At 41.0% G+C, this 20,682-nt stretch overlaps 1 protein-coding gene across 1 annotated transcript in view; it reads left to right on the top strand.

Moving 5' to 3' along the window:
• Positions 1–2,379: 2,379 nt before the first annotated feature.
• SFI1 (SFI1 centrin binding protein) overlaps positions 2,380–20,682 on the top strand; it is a 945,294-nt gene continuing 926,991 nt past the window's right edge. Inside the window, exon 1 of the mRNA XM_044068851.1 lies at positions 2,380–2,452. Within this exon, the coding sequence (XP_043924786.1) occupies positions 2,439–2,452 (14 nt within the window). The 5' untranslated portion in view covers positions 2,380–2,438. The remainder of the gene's footprint in view (positions 2,453–20,682) is intronic.

Here is a 20,682-nt window from a genome sequence, read left to right on the forward strand (position 1 = left end):
CTTTTCTTCATTAAGAACCTTAAGAATGTGTAGGGTGTCCCATCTGGGTGCAGCACCTTGTCCTGATGAGGGCAACACGGTAGACAGTCCGCCTTTGGCATGAAAATGTATATGGTCTGTTACTTTTTGTTTCACTTGTTTTCCGATAAGGCTTATAACTTTTTATCTCTTACAACAAATTACAATCATGCTATTGTAAAATAGCTAAATTTGCTTGTGACCTATCAAATCTCGCACACCATTGTCAAGCTATTAAGACATTGAAATGGCTCAATTTTCCCCATTACCTACAGTACATCCAACAATGCTCATAAACTAATAAATAACTCAGAGAACTGCCCCTCACTTTCACACAGCATCTAAACTTACATTCCCTCTAGGAATCTTCGCTCTTCTAACAAACAACTTCTGTGAGCGTCCAAACCCAACAAGAGAGCTGGACAAAGCTTATTTTCTTATTCCATAATAAAATTATGGAGTGATCTACTCCCCTGTTACTCTGCTTGATTCAGTAAAAACCTTCAAATATACACTAAAAAGTCACTTTCTTGATAACCAAACTTGCCTTTGTGCCCAAACCCAGTTACCACCATAGAATTATTTTTAGGTTGTGTTGTATAATCGGACTTTAATTCTTACCTAACAACTATCTAACCATGTAATATTTACTAATCTGTAACTTCCTACTCTGACTTATTTCGTACAATAAATAGCTTTTATCGGGGTCCCTAAATGAACAGATTGTTATAGTAAGGTTTGTTTGTACTTATAGCATCTAATATGCTATTATATTATTGTATATTTAACATCGATGCCTAACCTGACTGGATCATTACTTTCCTTTGTTTATTATCAGCTACTATCATTGTATCAAATGTGTGTCAAATATGTATATTGAGTGTATCAAATATGTGTCAAATATGCATATTAATTGTATCAAATACTTTATTTTGCTTATCATCTACTAAAATACTGTAACTGGAGCTTTTCTCCCCCGGCCTCCACTGAAATGGGTTTCTGACCCAGTGGACTTTTCCAGTCAACAAATGTCAATCAATCAATAAGTAAATAAATGTTATTGTCTTTAATTGCTGCTACTGCAACTGTTTTCTTAACCACTTTGTAACTGCCTGTTCATTATCTTGTCCTCTTTGTTCACGTTTAAGGTAATTTATTTTCCATGGCACTTATCCTTAATCCCATTATACACTAATCTGCTTGGTTCACCACCTTCCCTTATTTCTTTCTTTCATGTGGTGGTCATTTGCCCTTAACTTTTCACCTTTATACCTAACTTCTCAGTTGAGGTTGCTATTTTTCACCCCTCAAGGCCCTTGTCTGTTTTGTAGATCATTTACCAAATGTCAGGTCCCAAGTTTGTTTTGCATTCTTCATTTCCCATCAGTTTTAGAGAAGTACAAATTGCACCATATAGTGATCACCTCGTGTCTCCTGAGCTATGAGTGTCTAACTTATGTGATAATCTTTGATACCTGAATAAGAACGTGAGTATTTCTCATAATAGGCTGAATTTTGTTCCTGGGCATTATTGTCTAAAATCTCAGCTCTTAATTCTCAAAACTACACCCCACCTTCATTTTGTAGTAGGTGCCATGAAATTTACAGTGAGCCATTTAAAACTTTCCATTATGCACCAATCCTGTTCCTTCCCACCAGTCTGTATTTTAATTTCTCATCAGTGGTAGCACCTTCATATAAGGCCCTGTACATGATAGTAATCCAACACTGGTATCCTCATGCCAGTTTGTCAGTCATTTTGCAGTCCTGTCATTCCTGCTGTCTCCCACTTCCCAGATAATTGTCACTCTTGTGTACAGCTTACACACACATTAGCCCATCGCTTTTTGTACAGTTCCTTCAAATGACTTCTCTTCACTGCTGCATTAAGAAATCCTACTTGTACTGTAGCCATTTAACACTTTTGAACTGCTGTGAATTTGCTGATCATGCTTTTAGGAGGCACTTCTGTTGGCGCAGGCAGTCCCCACAGTACACTGTTAGAGAACACTGCTTTTGATGCATGATGGCAGAATACCTTATTGTTAAGACCCATAAGAGTTGCAGTAATTTCCTGAATATGTTTTAAGTGTCAGAGGTGCATTGCTCTGCTGACAAATGTAGAACATAATTTTGTTCCAAATATCATTCTTCTTTTAGGAAACGCAATACAGAATTTTTTTTGAAGTGTTTCAGTATTGTTTTTGATGCATTCGTTTTAGATGTTTGGTGCAGTGCTTAGTAGCTGTCAGGTGATGCATTTTACTAATACTGGGATACACTGCAGCTGCATCGTTAGAGGCACATGGCTATACTCTCATTTCAGTTTCACTATACCATTTGGCTTTCCCTTTTAGGTGTACCACCAGCAATGCCAGCAGATTCTGCAGACTGTCATCAGGAAGGAGCAGACAATCAAGATGAAACGTTTAAGGTAGAGATGACTGAAGTTATAATTCACCTGGAAATTACTAGTCAGTGACTGTGATCTGTGGAATACAGGGTTACTTTTGCCTTTCCCCCATGTGACATGGGTCTGAGTTGTGGAAGGTATGATACTGAGCATCCAAAAGCAGTTCTCCTTTCTCACGGGGCCAGGTTGATGGGAGAGTCCCACAATAAGAACTACATCTGAGGAAAGGCCTGTAAAAGCTTCATGCAAATGGAGTTGGTGGGTATGTGGGGGGACTTCAGACCACCGAAGAATACACTGAACTCCAGCAGAGTACTGTGGACATGTGGAAGCACCTACCCACTCTACTTCTGCAGCATAGTCAGTGGACTACACTTCCCAGCCATAGGCAAGTGACACTTGCAGTGGACAGAGAAACTCCTAATCTCTACTAAATTGCCACAATCCTCTGCACTTTCTTTACTTTCCAGTGGTGCCCAGATGCCTTGGAAAGTAAGGAGTAAAGACCCAACAGGAGATTTGAGATTGATGTTTGCAGGGTAACGGTTGTGTCAAAACCAATAGAGTAGGTAAGTAATAATCGAGGATCTGTGTCAAAACCAACAGAATGGCTGCAGTAAAGGGCATTGTAAAGTAGCAAATACTATAGCAGTTGATATTTATTTAACTGTTAATTTGCATTTAGTACCTTAAACTTTGACACGGACTCAGAAATGTAGCAGCTAGTTTTGTGTCTGGATCATTGATTGTAATTAAGCGATCGAAGAACTGTCTAGGGAAGAATAAACATTTGCCTAGCTGCATGTGTTCATCTCTGGTTGAGGGACAGTTTGCTTTGTAAGAGAGACGTTTAGCAAATGAGAAGATCCTCAGGTATATATATATATATACACACACACATACATACATACATATATATATGTGTGTGTGTGTCTGTGTATCTGTGTGTGTGTCCCTCTCAAAAGCTCGGAATTGATATGGTCGAGACCATATGATCGATTTTCTGAAAAATCAAAGCTTTTGAATGGAGATTATGGTACAGTGAGGATCAGGGAATATACCCTTTTCCCCATTGTAGTGCAATCTCAGAGTTAGTATAAATAACATGTAGGGGGTGTTGGTGGAGCAGGGGGTTTGTCCCCCTGCAAAAATTTAGAAAAAAGGTAGATTTTTCTTGTTTTTTGAAGTTTGACTTTTCATAAATTCTATCATATCGTCTTGACATTATGAATTTCAAGTTTCTGAAAACTTGACTTTCTGACATAGACCCATATATGTGTGTATGTGAGTCTATGTCAAAAGTTCAAAAGACTGAAAATCAAAATAGCTAAAACTCAAAATATTGAAAATATTTTTATGCCTGGGGCAAGTCCCCCTGTACCCCTTACGTGGGGGGGGCTGCTCCCCCCACAGCCCCTGCTAATTTTATATCCCAAATCCAAGATAGCATAACACTGAAGAAAGGGCAAATTACATTTTCAGTATTTGAGTTTAGATATTTTGATTTTCATTCTTTTGACTATTCAGTCTTCTGAAGGGGATCCATATATCTATATCTGTCTCTCTCTAGATATATATATATATATATGTGCACGTGTCTTTCTCTCTCTATATATATGTGTGTATATATATATATATATATATATATATATATATATATATATATATATATATATATATATATATATATATATATATATATGTATATTGAAAGCAAACAAAAACATTTTTTGGCTGTTTGTGTTCATTTCTGCATTTGCATAACAGTGTTCTGTGATATGTCTGAAAGTTGTAGTGAGTGGGTTATCATTTTGTTTTATGGCATCTCTTTGTGAAACACCAGGTCATTGTAAGAACGTAGTGTACTCAGACTTGGCAACAGTTGTGAGATCGAATAATGCCTAACCTTCCATCATCAGCCCCCATCCCACCCCCATTTTCTAGAGTGGGTTTCCCATCAACTGTCGCCACCTCTTTTGATTCAGTGCTACTTCCCTACCATCTCTGACAGTCATGCTTGACTTTTCTCACACTGTCTATCCATTCATTGCTTGATGTCTGTGTTTCCATGTGCTGTCTTCCTGTCTTATCCAAATCTTTAACAAATCATCTTCTGTCTTGCACTTGTGCCTCTGAACCACTGTAATCTGTTCTCTTTGACCCTCTCTGTTGTTGGAGTTATTTTTGCTTCTGTTATAATGTTATTTCTTTGTCTGTCCTATAATGTGCATCTTACCACCCATCCCTGACACTTTACCTCCATCCCCTTTAGATTCAACTGCATGATTTAACTGCCCAGGTTTCTGTACCTTACAGAAATCCTGTTCGCACCATTGTTTTGTAGATCTGACTTTTTAACTTCTTTGGTAATCTTCTGTCAGACACTACCATGACACTGTGCCAGTTGGCATCATTTCCACTGATTTTGGCTTTTACCTCCTCATTTATACTACCCATCTCCTCAGCCACCCCTTACAAATACTTGAAGCTATTAACCTTTTCTACTATTTTCCCTTCTTTCTCATTTTTTTTATCATCTTCTGACCCCCCCCCCCAATTTGGTGCCATGACAGTTGTCTTCATTGTAGTGTGTTTCATCCCATGCACTTCAGTTTTAGATTCCGCTGTCACTTGCTGAAGTTTCTATTCAGTGTTTTTTTATAATGCCAAATTGTCTGTATAAAGCAGCTTTGTTGATATTCCTCCTCCAACCTGTTAATGTGTTCAGTTACCATTATGAACAGCAGTGGCTCAGAGCTAAACCCTGATGCAACCCCAATTCCCACTGGAAATCTCTCTGAGTCCGAACACTGTTCATACTTGTGTCACTGAGTCCTTGTACATAGCCTGCAGTTATTCTACCAGTGTTCCCAGGACTGCCCAAATTTGCTTTCATGGGACCTTGGGACCTTGTTGCATGCCTTATCCAAGTCTAGAAATACCCATTTTGGGCTCTTTCTTTATTTCTAGCTTTTTTTCCACTATTCTTCCAACACATTAATGTAGCCTAAACCTTACCAAAGAGCGCAAAAGACATTTATTTGCAAGCGATGGTAACCAGAGAAGTTTAATAAATAATAAAAAGCAACACAAAATGTTTCTTGTGTTGCTTTTTTATTGTTTATTAAACAGCCCTGGTTGTTGTCATTTCCAAGTCAGTGATTTTTTTGGGTTCTTCTCCACTATTTATTGCACTGTAAACTTATGGCTGGTTGTGCTGCATCCTGATCACAGTCAAAACTTTAACTTCAAGTCAGGCAATGCATATGCACATTTTTCAAGTTATGCTTCTCTTCCCCTTCCCTCTGACCTTGCACAGTGCAAATGTTTTCAGGTCCTAACCCATTTCACTGTCCTTTTTTAACTCTAATAGTTGCTATTAATTGCCTCCACTTTGCTTCTTTGCTCAGTCCTTTGTAATTTAGACTCTAGATGTTAACAAAAGCAATACTATTGTTTTTTAACCTAAGAATGTATAAAGTGCAATGTAAACTAGAAATAAGGTCTATATTAGTGCATCGAAGGTTCAGTTCAGCAAACCCCCATTCATCAAACAAAAGCCAACGAATATTCACTTCAGCAAATGTTCACATCAACGAAGGATTTACAAAGGAATAGGAACCAGGTGGCCAACATAAGGAAATTTGCCCTTTTCTTCACTGTAGTGTGATCTCAGAGTTGGTATTTATACTTAGGGGGTGTGGGGGCATAGCCCCCACCTGTCTGGGTTTAAAATACTTCAGTATGTGTGACTGGGAAATGTTGGGCAAATAGTTAAGTGAAGAGAATTATGTTTTTTGTTAGATGAACAGAGGCTCGCTGAAGTGAACCTTCAATGAACTAATATAGACCTCTAGAAATGTGACATTTACTGTATTACAATGAATGGATTCTCTGTATCATTCTTTGACAGTGTGTTTCTGTATGCTTATACCCCAGCTTGTGGCTGAAAAGTATCCTGGAACAACACTTTCACATTAATAAGTAATTAATAAATTTAAATTACTGCTTGTGTAAGTCAAATACACGTATAACTACAGATCATGCCATTTGCCCATACCTAGTTTATTTCCGAGCCCAGTTTCCCACCTAAGCCTTCCTATAGTGCCCAGCTTCATTGCCCATTGTCCTGCTAATCCTTGCCAAGGCCTGCCATGCGTGTCATTGCTGCCTTGCCCCACTCTGCCACCCTCCTTTGCACATCTGTGCTTTATTACCTAGACCTGTTGCCTGATTCATCTCTTCTGCTGTGAGCAGCTCCACTTCCTGTCCCCACTTGCTTAGCCCTTCCACCCTGCCTGCTGTGGTTTTTCACCAGTCATTAGTGCTCTACTCATCTGTATCTCTCCATGCTATACTGCCCATCCATACCCTGCTAACCCCTTACAGGTCACTCTCTAGTCTTGCAAGACTGTCCATCCCTGCTTAGTCTGCTCTTTGCTGATGTACTTTCTTTTCCTGCTTTCCTTAAGTGCCCACTGCTTTGTCCAGCCCTGCTACATCATTTGTTCCTATTTCCTGGATGCCAGCAAAGAAGAAACTTAGTGAGCTTGGGAGAATATGAACTGGGAAAGGTGAACTGAAAATACTGACTGGGAAGAATCTTGCAGCTGTTCAGCAAAAGGTGGTTCAAGCTACAGCTTTGGTGCAAAACATGGCTTCAGATACTCTAGAAGGAAAAAATAAATCAAATGTGCTCAGAACTGATAAAAAATAAATGAAACATTGAAGGAGTATATTAACACAAATAACAAAAGACTGGAAAAATGGAAGAAGCCTTAAAGAGCTATTGAGATGAAATGATAAAAGTGCTAAAATCAGAGGTCGAAATGAAGAAAAGGCTGGCTTGAATATATGACTGCTCAAGAAGAAATGTTTCAAAAACTGGTATGAGAACAGAGCACATAGGGGAAAATGGAGATTTTCTGCTGTAGCAGAGAAACTGGAAGGCACATACTGTGTTGATTTCATGAAAGTACAAATAAGTACCTGGACTGGTATTCTACAGCAGGATTTCTTAATTGAAAGGGAACATTGTGTGTATGCTCCAAGCCTGGCCATGAGAAAGCAGCCAGGATTTGTTTAAGTAAATCATACCAGTAGAAAAAGATGATCCTGTCAAAACTGTGGCAGTGGGGCAAAGTTTTAAAAAAACTGGAGACAGTAGAGTGTTTGTGAAAAGTGATTATTCACTGTACACCAGGCAGAAGATAAGCAGATTTATCCCAGCAGTTAGGGAATGTCGAGAGATAGATGTGAGATTCAAGCTGCTGTATGCAGCTGTCTTCAGAATAGTTTTGCATGGAGGATCAAAGTAATTTTTGAAGCAGTACAGGCTGAGAAGGAAATACAGAAGACTGTCCAACAACAAAAGTGAGCCAACAAACAGAAGGGGTGTCTGCTTCTCATTCTGATAATAAAGCTCATAAAGAGACTTTGAAGTGAATCCTTTTCTATTGTTCGAAGGAAATGCTTGAGAGAGAGAGAAAATAGAACAGGAGTTGACTAGAAGAATTGGGAGTACCTTGGACTTGAACTGGAGTCTGAGGTTGGGAGATTAAGATGAACATTAAGAAGACGGCAAGACTGAAATTAATGAATAAATGTAAGATTATAAATCACCAACCACATTTGTGAAATATGGCTGTACAAGAAAAAAAGTGGAAAAACTGGACTTTTGTTGACTTTGTTAAACTCATGAGGGACTGAAAAGCATACGCCCTACTTAATTTCATTAATGTTTGGAAGGACACTAAGGGAAAAGGAAGAGGAAAGAAAAGGTAACTGTAAGTAGAACAATTTTTGTTATTAATATTTTGATTAAATATTTCATGATGTGAATTGCATGCTGTAGAGTAAACCATTTTCAGTTTTTGTATGTGATAAAGATACTAAAGCAAACGTGCCTTTTTTCCCTTTTTTAGTTTATAGAAATGTCATTACAGTATAAAATGGGTGGAAAGCTAGACAAAAGCATGTTTAGGTTAACATGCTGTAATTTTGGGTTACTGAGCTAGGGAATGGGTGCAAAAGTACACAGATCATAATATATGTAGATTTGATATGTCTTCTTTTTTGCATAGGTGAATGTCTGGATTAAGGCCCTTGGCTTAATCTAATTGCAGATTTTTAGCTTAAGCAAGTAAATGAGAGAACACTAAATATAATGAAAAGTTTTTCTTTTGCAAGTAACTGTTCAGTATCATTTAAGAAGTCTGCAGTTGAGGGCAGCTGTACATTTTATTTCCATGGAAACAAGCTGACTACAGGGCCAGACTAAAATCCAGAACACTTTAAGGTTAAAAGTTACTGTTTTCTGAAAGCATATGAGCTGTTTTATACATCTGTGAGGGAATAAAGATAAGACAAGAACAGACCAAAATTAGTTTAAGTAGGAACACAAGTTGTAAGATGCATTTTAATTTGCATAGCCTTAATTTTAGATTAGGTATGCTTGTATATGCAGCTGTCAATATGGGATAGTTGCTTCTTTCAGGAGGATTAAACTTCATTATTTGAAGATGTTCCTAGTTTTGTGTGCTTGTTTTAAGTTAATAGGTTATTGGTGTGTTTTTGAAGCTTTTCATTTACACAAAAAGTCCTGTGAAATGTGAATATGTTCAGATGGTGGTGACAGGAAACAACTGTATAAAAGATCAACCTGCCAAACTTAAGTGGGTACATGTAGCACAAAAGCTGGAAAAGGACATTTTATAAAGCTGTCATGTATATTAGTTGGGGATAATGGTGACACTTTCCATATTATTTTGGAACCTTATTGGCCTCACAGGTACAGACAAAAAGGAAAGCATATTGAATTATATTAAGAAAATGCAAATAGCAATGCTACAGGAGACATATTTGGAAAGAAGTGAGCATGTGAATTTGATAAAGAAAGTATTTCAGGTTGGATATTCATCTGAGTATCAGGGACAAATGAGAAGGGTGTGTGTTTTTGTGGAGGAGAGGCAAACATTTGACAACTTTGATGGAACAATGATGATCCAGAGGGAAACAGAACGTAAGGAAATGCCACTGCTGTTGGTGGGTTTTGATGCAGAGAAAGAATTTGACACAGTAAGCTGGGATTTTATGAGAAGGGCAGTGGAAAAATGTGCATTCCCTGATGCAGTAATAAGGTTAATTAGGAGGATATATGAGAGATCAGAGACAAGAATTAAAATGGGAGTTTTCCTCTGTGATAAATTCTGTCTGACCAGAGAAACCATGCAGGATTGTCCTTTTTCCCCTTTACTTGCTTTGTATTTGTAGACACTGCCAAGCAAATAATGGACTCTGGGATTCAAGGATATAATTGGCTTGGTAATCAAGAAAAGATGGGCTTATTTGCAGACAATATTATGTTGTACGTTTTAAAACCAGAAAAGGACATTTCAGTGTTGTGGAGCATCATGAGACAGTTTAAAACCTTTTTGAAATAATAAATTAATAAAGATAAAACAAAGGCTGTAGCTGTAAACTATGTATCTCTACATGAATTGGTCTAACACTACCCATATTTATGAGGACAACATAAAATCAAGTATTTAGGAGTACGGAATAAAAAGGATTATGTTATGGAAGCTAAGGGTATGTGGGAAGAACCAAAACAAAAGACAATACAAAAACTGAAAAACCTCATCTGATTGTGTCTTATAGTTTTCATGCAGTATTTTATAAGGCCTACTAATTATCATTTTTACAGCAGCTTCTGTTCTGTACTCAAATAAAAGCTTTTCCAGAGTAGATCTTTCATGTGTAGCACTCCCCTATTCCTTTCTCTTTGCCTATATTCTAATATCAATCCTTAGTAGGGAAGACAGTCTCTAACCTGCAGTCCATACTTATGTTTAGCTTCATTCCACTGTATTACCTTCCCCCTGTAGTTATTTGCTCCAAATACCTTTATTCATTTGCCATTTCCCAGTAAATTCCAACCCCATCATGCCTGTTTTATACACACCTACTTAGTCATCCCTTTTGGCAGAATCAACTTTCTCCATTCCCATGTTGGCTTACTTCTTAGAGTACATGTTCTTCATGTTTCACTGTTGCAGTCATTACATTTGGATAATCTGCTTGCAGGTTGCCCTCAGTCAGCCTGAATAACAAAGTCTTGGGTCCTGCGTCGGTTGCTGTCCCTTCTTCCATGACGTCAGGTCATCAGGGGTATAAAACATGCAGCCAACGCCATTACATCAGTCTTTCGTGCCGTGCGGTGCCAGAAGCAGTTCGCAAGTGCCAGTCGGCCGACTCCTGAAATTTTCGTTTTTGAGTTTCAGAACCGAAGTCTTCAACTAAAAGCTAAGTACCCCATTGGGAAAACTTCTTCTTGCTCCTTACCGATGTCAGTAAAAGTTAATAATTGCATTACTTGTGGAAAGCAAATACCTCATAAAGATTTTTATTCGTACTGTATTCCTTGCCTAGGCACTGACCACGACGTACTTTGCTGTCGGTTTTGTGCTTTATTTAATCAGCGCACTATCCATCGTCAGTATATTTTTGCCTGTAAATATTTCGGTTCTTGGTTTAATTATCTAGAAATGTTGTTGGTTAGCCATCCAACTACTGGGATTCCTAAAAAACGCAAAGATAAAGACAGAGACAGGCCGCCGAGGTCCAGAACTGCCGACGATGCTTCTCCTAAGCCAGTCGCCAGTTCGCCGGTACTCAGTGAGGCGCTTTTGTAGCCCTGATACTCACTACTTCTGATTCACAGGCCTCTACTGAGACCCATTCAGAGTCCAGTATACCGCAACATGCTTCAACTATGGAACCCATAGATGGGTCCGGAGCCACTGTGCAGGCACTGGCTTCTGAGGGTGTATTTAGGCCTGTGGACTTGCATATTAAATCAACGCCTCCTTCATTACTAAGGCCTAAATCTCGATCCATGTCTAAAAAAACAGGCCACATGCTCAGGCCTCTATGCCTAAAAAACAAATGTGATAAAAATAGCTGAACACTTAATAACTCTAATAAGGGGTAGCCAATCCCCCCCACCCCTTCTAAGAGGCTTTGGGCTGAGCTTGATTATGAATCTTGTGATCAGGATTCTGTTTTTTTTTACTCTTCTGATGACCTGGATTTGTCCTTACCTACTTATGGGGATTCTGATGCAGAGGACTCTGTTCCCTCTGCTTCCCCTCCTGAGGATTTTTCTTTTGGGGAAACCTTACATACTGTAAGGGAGCATTTTCACTGGGAAAGCCAGGAATTTTCTGATTCAAAAAAGAGGCTTAGGGATTTCCTTCTCCTACCTCAGCATAGGCCTTTGGCTATTCCTCCTGTACTAGACATTGTTGATGATGCCTTCTCGGAATCCAGTTTGGCCCCTGATTCCCTGCCTCCTGCTCCCAGTAAACCTGACAGATACTACAGGGTCCCTGAGTCCCACAAGTTCCTTTTCAAAAATCCTATTGCAGATCCAGAGACTATTTCACAGGGGCCCAAGGGCATTAAGTATTCTACTGCTAAAAATCCTACCCCTTCTGATAGAGACTCCAGGGTACTGGATAGATGGGGTAAAAAGGTTTACACTTCAGCAACCTTGGCCATTAGAGCTTTAAACTGCCAGTTTCATATGTTAAAGTAACAGCAACATGTTATTGGACTGCTTAAACAGAAAATGATGTTGATTCCTGACTGTGTGGAAAATAGACTTACAGGATTTAATGCATTCTGCTGAACAAGTTGGAAAACATACTTTGGAATGTGGTTTTGATTCTTTAGAGGCCTCTTGCAGGGCTGCTGTTACTGGGTCTGTGCTTAGAAGACATGCTTGGCTTAAGGAGCAATCTTTGCCTGATCATGTTAAAGCTAAATTGTTGGATGCTCCTTTAAATCAGGACCACCTGTTTGGCATCAAGGCTGAAGAAGTTCTTAAAAAGATGGAAGATAAAGCTAAATCTATGCAAACTGTTAAAGATTTTTTACAAGTTCAGCCTCTTAGATTTAGTAGGCACTGGCCCTCTAATAATTGGTCCTTTCCAGCCCCTTCCAGGTCTTCCCAAGCCAAACCCAGACACAGCAAAAGCCCCAAGTTTCAGTTCCAGGGGACTCACAGAACTAAGCAGTGGGGGCTCCCTCTTCCAAGTCTGGGAATAACAAGACTCCCCCTTATGGTAAACTGTTTCAATGACTTCCTTTTAAAATTTCCAAGGACATATCTTCTGACCGCCCCTTTCGGGGAAAGATTGCTCTTCACGCAAAGAACTGGGTACTCATTACCCAGGACAAATGGGTTTTAAATATAGTGTCCCGGGGATACAGATTTCACTTCCACACATTGCCAGCGCCAAGTGGGTGGCAGGACCTACCCCCAAATCAGAGGGCAGAAGCCCAAAAACAAGTACTTGCTCTCTTAAGCATGTGGGGCTATTCAACTGGTACCAGAATAGGAAAAGGGACAAGGTTTCTACTCAAGACTTTTCCTGGTACCCAGAAAAGACAAATCATGGCGTCCTATCCTGGACCTGTCTACTCTAAACACCTTTCTGGAGATTCCAAAATTCAAGATGCTGACTCTTCACCAATTACTTCCTATGCTAGGCAAAGACGCCTGGTTGGCAACACTAGATTTAAAAGAAGTATACCTGCACATCCCAATCAGGGAATCTTGCAGAAGATACCTACGCTTCAAAGCAGGCTATACGCACTATCGGTTATCTGCACTGTCCTTTGGCTTATCTACTGCGCCCAGGGTATTCACAAAGTGCCTAGCTCCAGTTATTGCATTTTGCAGGCAAAGAAGTATTCAAATATTCCAATACCTGGACGATTGTCTAATTCAGGCAGAAAACCGGGACATACTTTTGAATCATCTGGCTTTTGTAAAAAGGGTTCTAACTTGTCTGGGGTACACCATAAATGAAAAGAAATCACAACTGGTACCCTGTCAACAAATTACATTCCTGGGAGCAAGCTTGAATACAACTTCCCAGATGGCTTACCTCACACCAGAAAAGCAAATTCATTTGACAACCTACTTCAAACAAGTGGCCACAAAAACCCTGCTATCTGCAAGACAAATGCTGCAAGCCTTGGGGTTCATGGCGTCATGCATTCTTCTAATACCATATGCAAGACTGCATATGAGGAAACTACAGTGGTATCTAAAAAGCCTATGGAGTCAACATTCTCACAGCCTAGAAACAATGATTCCTATCATACCTTGCCTACGCCTAGAGTTCCTTTGGTGGGCAGAGGCCTGCCACCAAAGCAAGGGACTACCTTTCACACCACCCCCTGCCGCCCAAACCCTAATAACAGATGCATCAGACTATGCATGGGGGGGCTCACCTGGCAGGGAAGTGCATTCAGGGCAAATGGAACCCAAGTCAAATGCACCTGCATATCATTCAAAAAGAAATTTTAGCTGTACAGAATGCTCTAATAGCCTTCAAGGACTACATTCTCCCAGGGCAACTAATGGTAAAGACGGACAACACCACGGTTATGTGGTACATAAGCAGGGGGGGACACATTCTTATCCCCTCTGCAGACTAGCCATGGCATTGTGGAACACAGCCTTGAGCTACCAAGTGCACCTATAATTTTCAATTCCTGCCAGGAGAATTAAATACACTGGCAGACGGATAAGCAGAAACCTCATCAACCCACACGAGTGGAAACTGGAACCAAGGATTTTCAACATGTTGACAAGCGAATGGAGGAGCCCAGATATAGACCTGTTTGCCTCCCCTCAGAACTACCAATTGAACAAATTTTGCACAAGGACTCCCCGCAAATAAGCCTGGAACGTGGATGCTGTGTCCTTCAGCTGGAAAAACCTATCAGTCTATGCCTTCCCCCGCTGCCTCTGCTCTCCGAAGTACTACTAAAACTCAAACAGGACAAACCAAGGATGATTTTAATTGCTTCAGACTGGCCGCACCAACACTGGTACCCCCTCCTGCGCAATGTGTCATGGTTATCTCCATGGCACCTGCCTCAGACTCCTTCCTTGCTGCCTCAGCCGGAGTACCAGATTCTGCACCCTCAGCTTCCAACACTGGACCTTGCAGCCTGGCCAATTACTTAAACTCTCCCTTACCATCCCTCAGCAAACCTGTGATAGATGTCATCCTAGAGGCCTAGTACTAGAAAATCTTGTGCTGAAAAATGGAAAAGATTCTATGCCTGGAACCAATCTCAAGGGATGAGCACAGCAGCACCCAATTTACCACAGATTTTACAATACTTAACTGAGATGCTTCACAAGGGCCTGTCTTTTTCCTCCATTAAAATCCATGCCTCCGCCATTTCAGCTCATTATAACACAGAACCTTCCCTCTTCTCTCATCCACTGCTCAAGCAGTTCCTCAGAGGGGCCAAAAATTTGAGACCATCCAGGAGAGCTCCAACCCCAGCCTGGGACCTTAACTTTGTATTGGAGAAACTCACTCTACCTTCTTTCGAGCCAGCTGCTACTGCAGACTTAACATTTCTTTCTTGGAAAACAGCTTTCCTTTTAGCAATTACTTCAGCTAGAAGGGTATCTGAATTACAGGCCCTTATGGCAGTGGAGCCTTTCATCATCTTTCATGCGGACAGGGTGTCACTCAGAACCAATCCATCCTTCATACCCATGATGGTAATGGCTGTTAATCAGTCCATTCATTTGCCAACCTTCTTTCCCAATCCACAGAAAAAAGGGGGAACTGATACTGTATTCCTTGGATGTGCACAGACAACTTAGATTCTACTTGCACAGGACTAAACCTCAAAGAAAATCTGAACAACTGCTGGTAGCATTTACTGCAGGGGCAGAGGGGAAGGCTTTTTCAAAACAAACCATTTCTAAATGGATAAGCCATTGCATTAATTTCTGCTATAAGCACTATGGAAAACCTATCCCCCAGGGGATTAGAACTCGCTCCACCAGGGCTGCATCTACTTCTACAGCCTTTCTCAGAGGCGTTCCTACCAGGGACATCCTAGAAGCTGCTACCTGGAGTTCTGTACGTACTTTCACCAAGCATTATCATTTGCCAATTTTCTCTAAAGCCAGAGCTGGCTTTGCCACTGCAGTCTTGCAGGGCCTTATAGCTGGTCCTAATGCTATTTAAATTCCTCATCCCAACCTTAGCTTTGGGAATCTACCCAAATATGATGACTGCAACAGTGAAACATGAAGAACATAGTACAGTTGTGTACATTTACCATAAATGTAGATGTTCAAGTGTATTCACTGTTGCAGTCCTGGTTACCCTCCCTCCTGCCCCCTAACTTCTTTTGGCTATACCTCTACTTTCCTTTACTATGCTTAAAAGCCATTTTGGTGTATTTGCTTTTTTGTTGGAGGTATACCTTTGTGTTTTTATGTTTCATAGCTTCCCATTAGGGGGGCTCCTGACATCTGGGGCAAGAAAAACGGATGTAATGGTGTTGGCTGCATGTTTTATACCCCTGGCGACCTGACGTCATAGAAGAAGGGACAGCAACCGATGCAGGACCCAAGACTTTGTTAATCAGGCCTACTGAGGGCAACCTGCAAGCAGATTACCCAAATGTAACGACTGCAACAGTGAATACACTCAAACATCTACATTTATGGTAAGTGTACACAACTGTACTTTTCTGCAACTTTATAAAATATTATTCTGTATGGTTGTTGTTCTCCTTGAGGATCAGAATTGTACTCTTTACTTATTTCTTGAACTTCTCCCGTTTCATTATTTTCTTTCCTATTTTGATTTATAATCTTCTGCTTGTATTTTATATGTATCTGTGTGTGTGTAAGAACTTTAACTGAGCTAGCTCTAAAGTATCTATTCAAATCCAATAGTCCTAAACCACCTTATTCTATGGGGCGAATCAACTTATCCCACTCAACTCTTGGCTTCTTCCCCTCCGGTATAAATTCCTTCAACTCTTTATTAGCTATTGTCCACAACTTTTCCACTGGCTGATAAAAATATGCCTGACCTGTATATAAAGCTAAAGGCATTAAAATATTTTTGCTACTTGCTTCTTCCCATCCATATCCATAATCAGCAGCTTTCAGGTTTCTCAGTTTTTATATTTTCTTTTGTTTAATCTCTTCTCACATATCCTTGTCTGCCCTAACAGAACCCTTCTTAATCCATACCCCTAAATACTTTGTTATCATGGCTTCATAAATATGGGTATTGCTGAACCAATTCACGTGTGCGTATGTAATTTATTGTTATAGCCTTTGTTTTATCTTTTGTTTTTCTCAAACATATTTATTAAATTTACACATATGACAAAGGCAGTCTTACATTTATATAACTGAAAAGCATACAAAATGATATCGCTTTATTTGCAAAGTTTACATCACAGACACCATTGAAATAACCATAGTTGTAAACATTATACATTACTTATAAACCATCCAGTCATTGCCAATTAAGCATTATATAGCTCATTCAAATCCTGCCTCTTAAATCTTGTTACTGGTCTGCATATATTGTTCCCACAATTCCCATTTTTTCCTCTGTGACTTTGTTTTATCTTCAATAATTTTGTATTCCAGAAAGACTAGAAAGTGTCTCAAAATATTCCACAACACCAGAATGACCTTTTCCAAATTTATCAAGTACAAGATATCTGCAAGTAAACCTAACTTTTCTTGATTACCATACCAGGTATATCCTTGAATTTGTAAGTTCCTTATTTTCATTGTCAGTGGCTCTAAATATAAAGGATATGACGAAGGGGGAGAGAGGACATCCCTGCTTGGCTCCCCTGATAAAGCACAACTTATCAGAAGAATGTATATATATATATATATATATATATATATATGTGTGTGTGTGTGTGTGTGTATAGATATATATATATATATATATATATATGTGTGTGTGTGTGTATATATATATATATATATATATATATATATATATATATATATATATATATATATATATATACATATACACACACACACATATATATATATTTTTATATATATATATATATCAGTGAATGTGTAAACCATAATGCTCATGTAAATGGACAGCTCTGTCCAGTCAGACATCCCCGGTAAACAAATGTAAAATAAATAAATAAGAACCTACCCACATAAATTCATGCCTTTGATCCTTCATATATCCTCTCAGTTAACATATTATTCTATTACAGAATGCAAATGCTTTAATTACTGTACTCACAGAATGCCATCTCTTCCTACTGAATAATTTCTCTGCATCGAGACCCATCAAAAATAGCAGTATTTTCTTACATTCTGCTTTCCTCTGGATCATTATTGTTCTGTTAATATTGTTAAATGTTTGTTTGCTCCCCCTACTACATATTTTTCTACAAAAGTTTTTTTAAACACCTTTATTGAATTTTCTCTTGTGACAAAGACTAACTTAAATTTATGTAAAAGTAATCAAACCATATTAACAAGTTCACATTAACAAACAATGTTAAGTTGTCATTCTCGCCTTCATTCTTGCTGGATGGGTTCGGAGCTGATCCTCGGCTCCGACTCGGCCTATATTATAGCTCGAGAGCTATTTTTACCGACTCGAGGCAGCCCTATACCCCACAATACCATGCGCTAACTCCCCAGATCTTGTTTGCCGCTTCGCTGCGAGGTTGCCTTTTTTTACCGGCTCAGGTCAGTAAAAGAGAATTTTTTCAATAGAACTAATTTTCAGATAGTTTTCCAGATAGTTTTTCCTACTTTTGGTCCCTATCGATAGTTTTATTTATTACAGCCCTTTTTCCCTTCCTTTTAGTTCATTTTTATAATCGGGCCTACCTAGTATCCCCCACCCCTTAGAGTGTGTGTGCGTGGGTGTTTTTAGTCAGTCCCCTTAACTCCTTTCTGGGTATAAGTTGAGTGAGTGTGTGGGTTGACTGTGTTTTTCTGTATTTAGGACTTATGTCCAAAGACGCTAAGGTCTTGGGTTTCAAGAAGTGTGACTCGTGCTGTCAGAAAATATCTCTGACAGAAGGTCACACTTCTTGTGTCTATTGCTTGGGGCCTTTACACCTGCAGGACTCTTGTTCCGTTTGTCACGGATTTAGTTCAAGAGTCCTGCAGGAAAGGCGTAACAAGCTCATCCTAAGGGGCTTGTTAAAGCCTGATGACTCCCCATCCAAGTCTGGCTTGGGGAAGTCGTCAAAAAACGCCAAACCCTCAGCTCCAGCTTCTGAGCCGAGGGCTGGCATTGTCGAGACGGCTCCGACCTCAGTTCCGTCTGGCTCCGAGGCGAGCAAAGTGGGTTCCACTTCGAAACCATCATCAGAGCCAACCCCAGCGCGCAAGCGCTCTAGGTCCCCTTCGTTAGAGTCCATCAGATCGGCTCCGAGGTCCCCTCTCCTATCGGAGCGGAGTCATAGGACTCATTCATCGAGGTCATCTAGGCTCTCCGACCACGACATCGAGAGGGTGGTCAGTAGACTCATAAAATCTCAGGCGCTGGCCCAAATGCTCCAGAGCCCATCTCACCAGACTGTGGCTCCTTCGATACAGTTATCCATTCCTCCTCCGACTCATCCCTCGAGTTCGGAGCCGGAGTTTGTCGGAACCGTGACCTTGCCCACGTCGGAGCCGATACTTCCTCCTTCGGCTCCGGTGTCGTCGGCTCCGACCTCTTTATTGATTCCGTCCATGGAGAGGTCCGGGCGCCGGGACTCCATTGTCGGCTCCGTGGGGGCGAGTGGCATCGGACCCTTGTCCGACCCCGCTCTCCCTCTCGGAGCTTCGGCTCTGGTTAGTTCGGCCCCGACATCATTCTCTGAGCCTTCTCTGTCAGTTCCGGGGGCGGTTCCGGTCTCTTCGGAGCCGGGGCTACCTTTGGTGTCTGATAGGGGAGCCTTCGAGGTGATGAGGAGTGTGCTGGACCCAGTGTCCACTCCAAGGTTAAGTTCTGCGGCTCCTCCCTCTGTAGTGCCTGTTAAGGTCTCTGGCCATCCTCCTACACCCGACAGCAGAGATCCAAAGCATAGGGTACCCACTTTGGGTGTCTCCTCCTCTTCCGAGGGCTCCCCTGAAGTTTCAGGGGAACCCCCTAGGAAAAGAAAGTGCAAGAGGAAGCACATAGACTCCCCCGAGTCTGTCACGTTGGACACCGACTTGGATGAGTTGGAAGGTTCCCCCAGATCCCCCTCTGAGGATGTCTCCTTTTCTGACATCCTGGAGATCCTAAGACAGAGGGGAAATTGGCCCACTCTCAAACCTTCTGAGGATGAGTCGGTTTACCTTGACGCCTTTGAATCTCGCCCTTCCACCTCCTGGGTGTCTCCCCCTTTCGACCCACTAATGGAGGTAGTGGCTAGAAAGGCGTGGGCAGCTCCTGATTCAATGGAACCTACCTCTAGGAGGCCTTCTAAATTTATTTCTGCACCAGATGACAAATCCTTTCTCACCAAAGGTGTTTCAGTTGATGCTATGATGGTAGCAGCAGCCACTAAGAAGGAATTAGCTGATCCTTCTGTATCTGTTCATCCTCCTAACAAAGAGTCCAGGACCATGGACGGGTGCGGCAAGCAGACCTTTGCTTCAGTGACCTTTTCTATGCGATCGCTGAACTATTTATGTCATTTCACCCGCCTTCAGAGAGACTTGTTCAAAGAGCTGGGTGAAACGGTACAGGATCCTTCTGCTGCGGGTTTTAAGGACAAAATAAACTCTCAGCTGGCTACCCTGAACTCCATTGTTAACTCCTTCATGCGGCTTATCTCTTATGCAGCCGATGGAGCGAGTAGGGCCGCTGGCACAGGCATTGCATTGAGACGTCACGCTTGGATGCGACTCTGTAACTTTGCCGACCCCTTCAAGGCGTCCTTCACCAACACCCCCTTTGACGGTTCGGAATTGTTCTGACCTCAGGTGAAGAATACCCTCACCAGATGCGAGCAAGATGGTAAGACTCTCTCTCTGCTGTGGGAGTCTGTTTTTCCACGCCTTCTAGACCTTATCCTAAAGGACAGAGGGGTGGAAAGATGTGGTTCCACAAACCACAGGGAGTCGCGCCTGCCGCACATGGTGAATTTCACCCTAGAGGCAGAGGGGGGAATAATAACAGACGCCACCCTAGGGGCAGAGGGGGTCCACAGAACCAGGGTTCCAGGGAATCTTTCCCTGACCAACCCTTTCAGCATCCCTGAGAAGCTGCCTGACTGTCCGCCTTCGGAGGCAGTCGGGGGAAGATTATCTCTGTACCCGGAAGCCTGGCAATCCCTTTCCCAAGACACATGGGTACAGAAGATCATATCCGAGGGTTACAAAATATCTTTCACTTCCCCTCCGGTACAACCGCCAAAAC

This window comes from Protopterus annectens, chromosome 4.part0 (assembly GCF_019279795.1).
Source record: "Protopterus annectens isolate FY-2018-M chromosome 4.part0, PAN1.0, whole genome shotgun sequence".
Classification (NCBI taxonomy): domain Eukaryota; kingdom Metazoa; phylum Chordata; order Ceratodontiformes; family Protopteridae; genus Protopterus; species Protopterus annectens.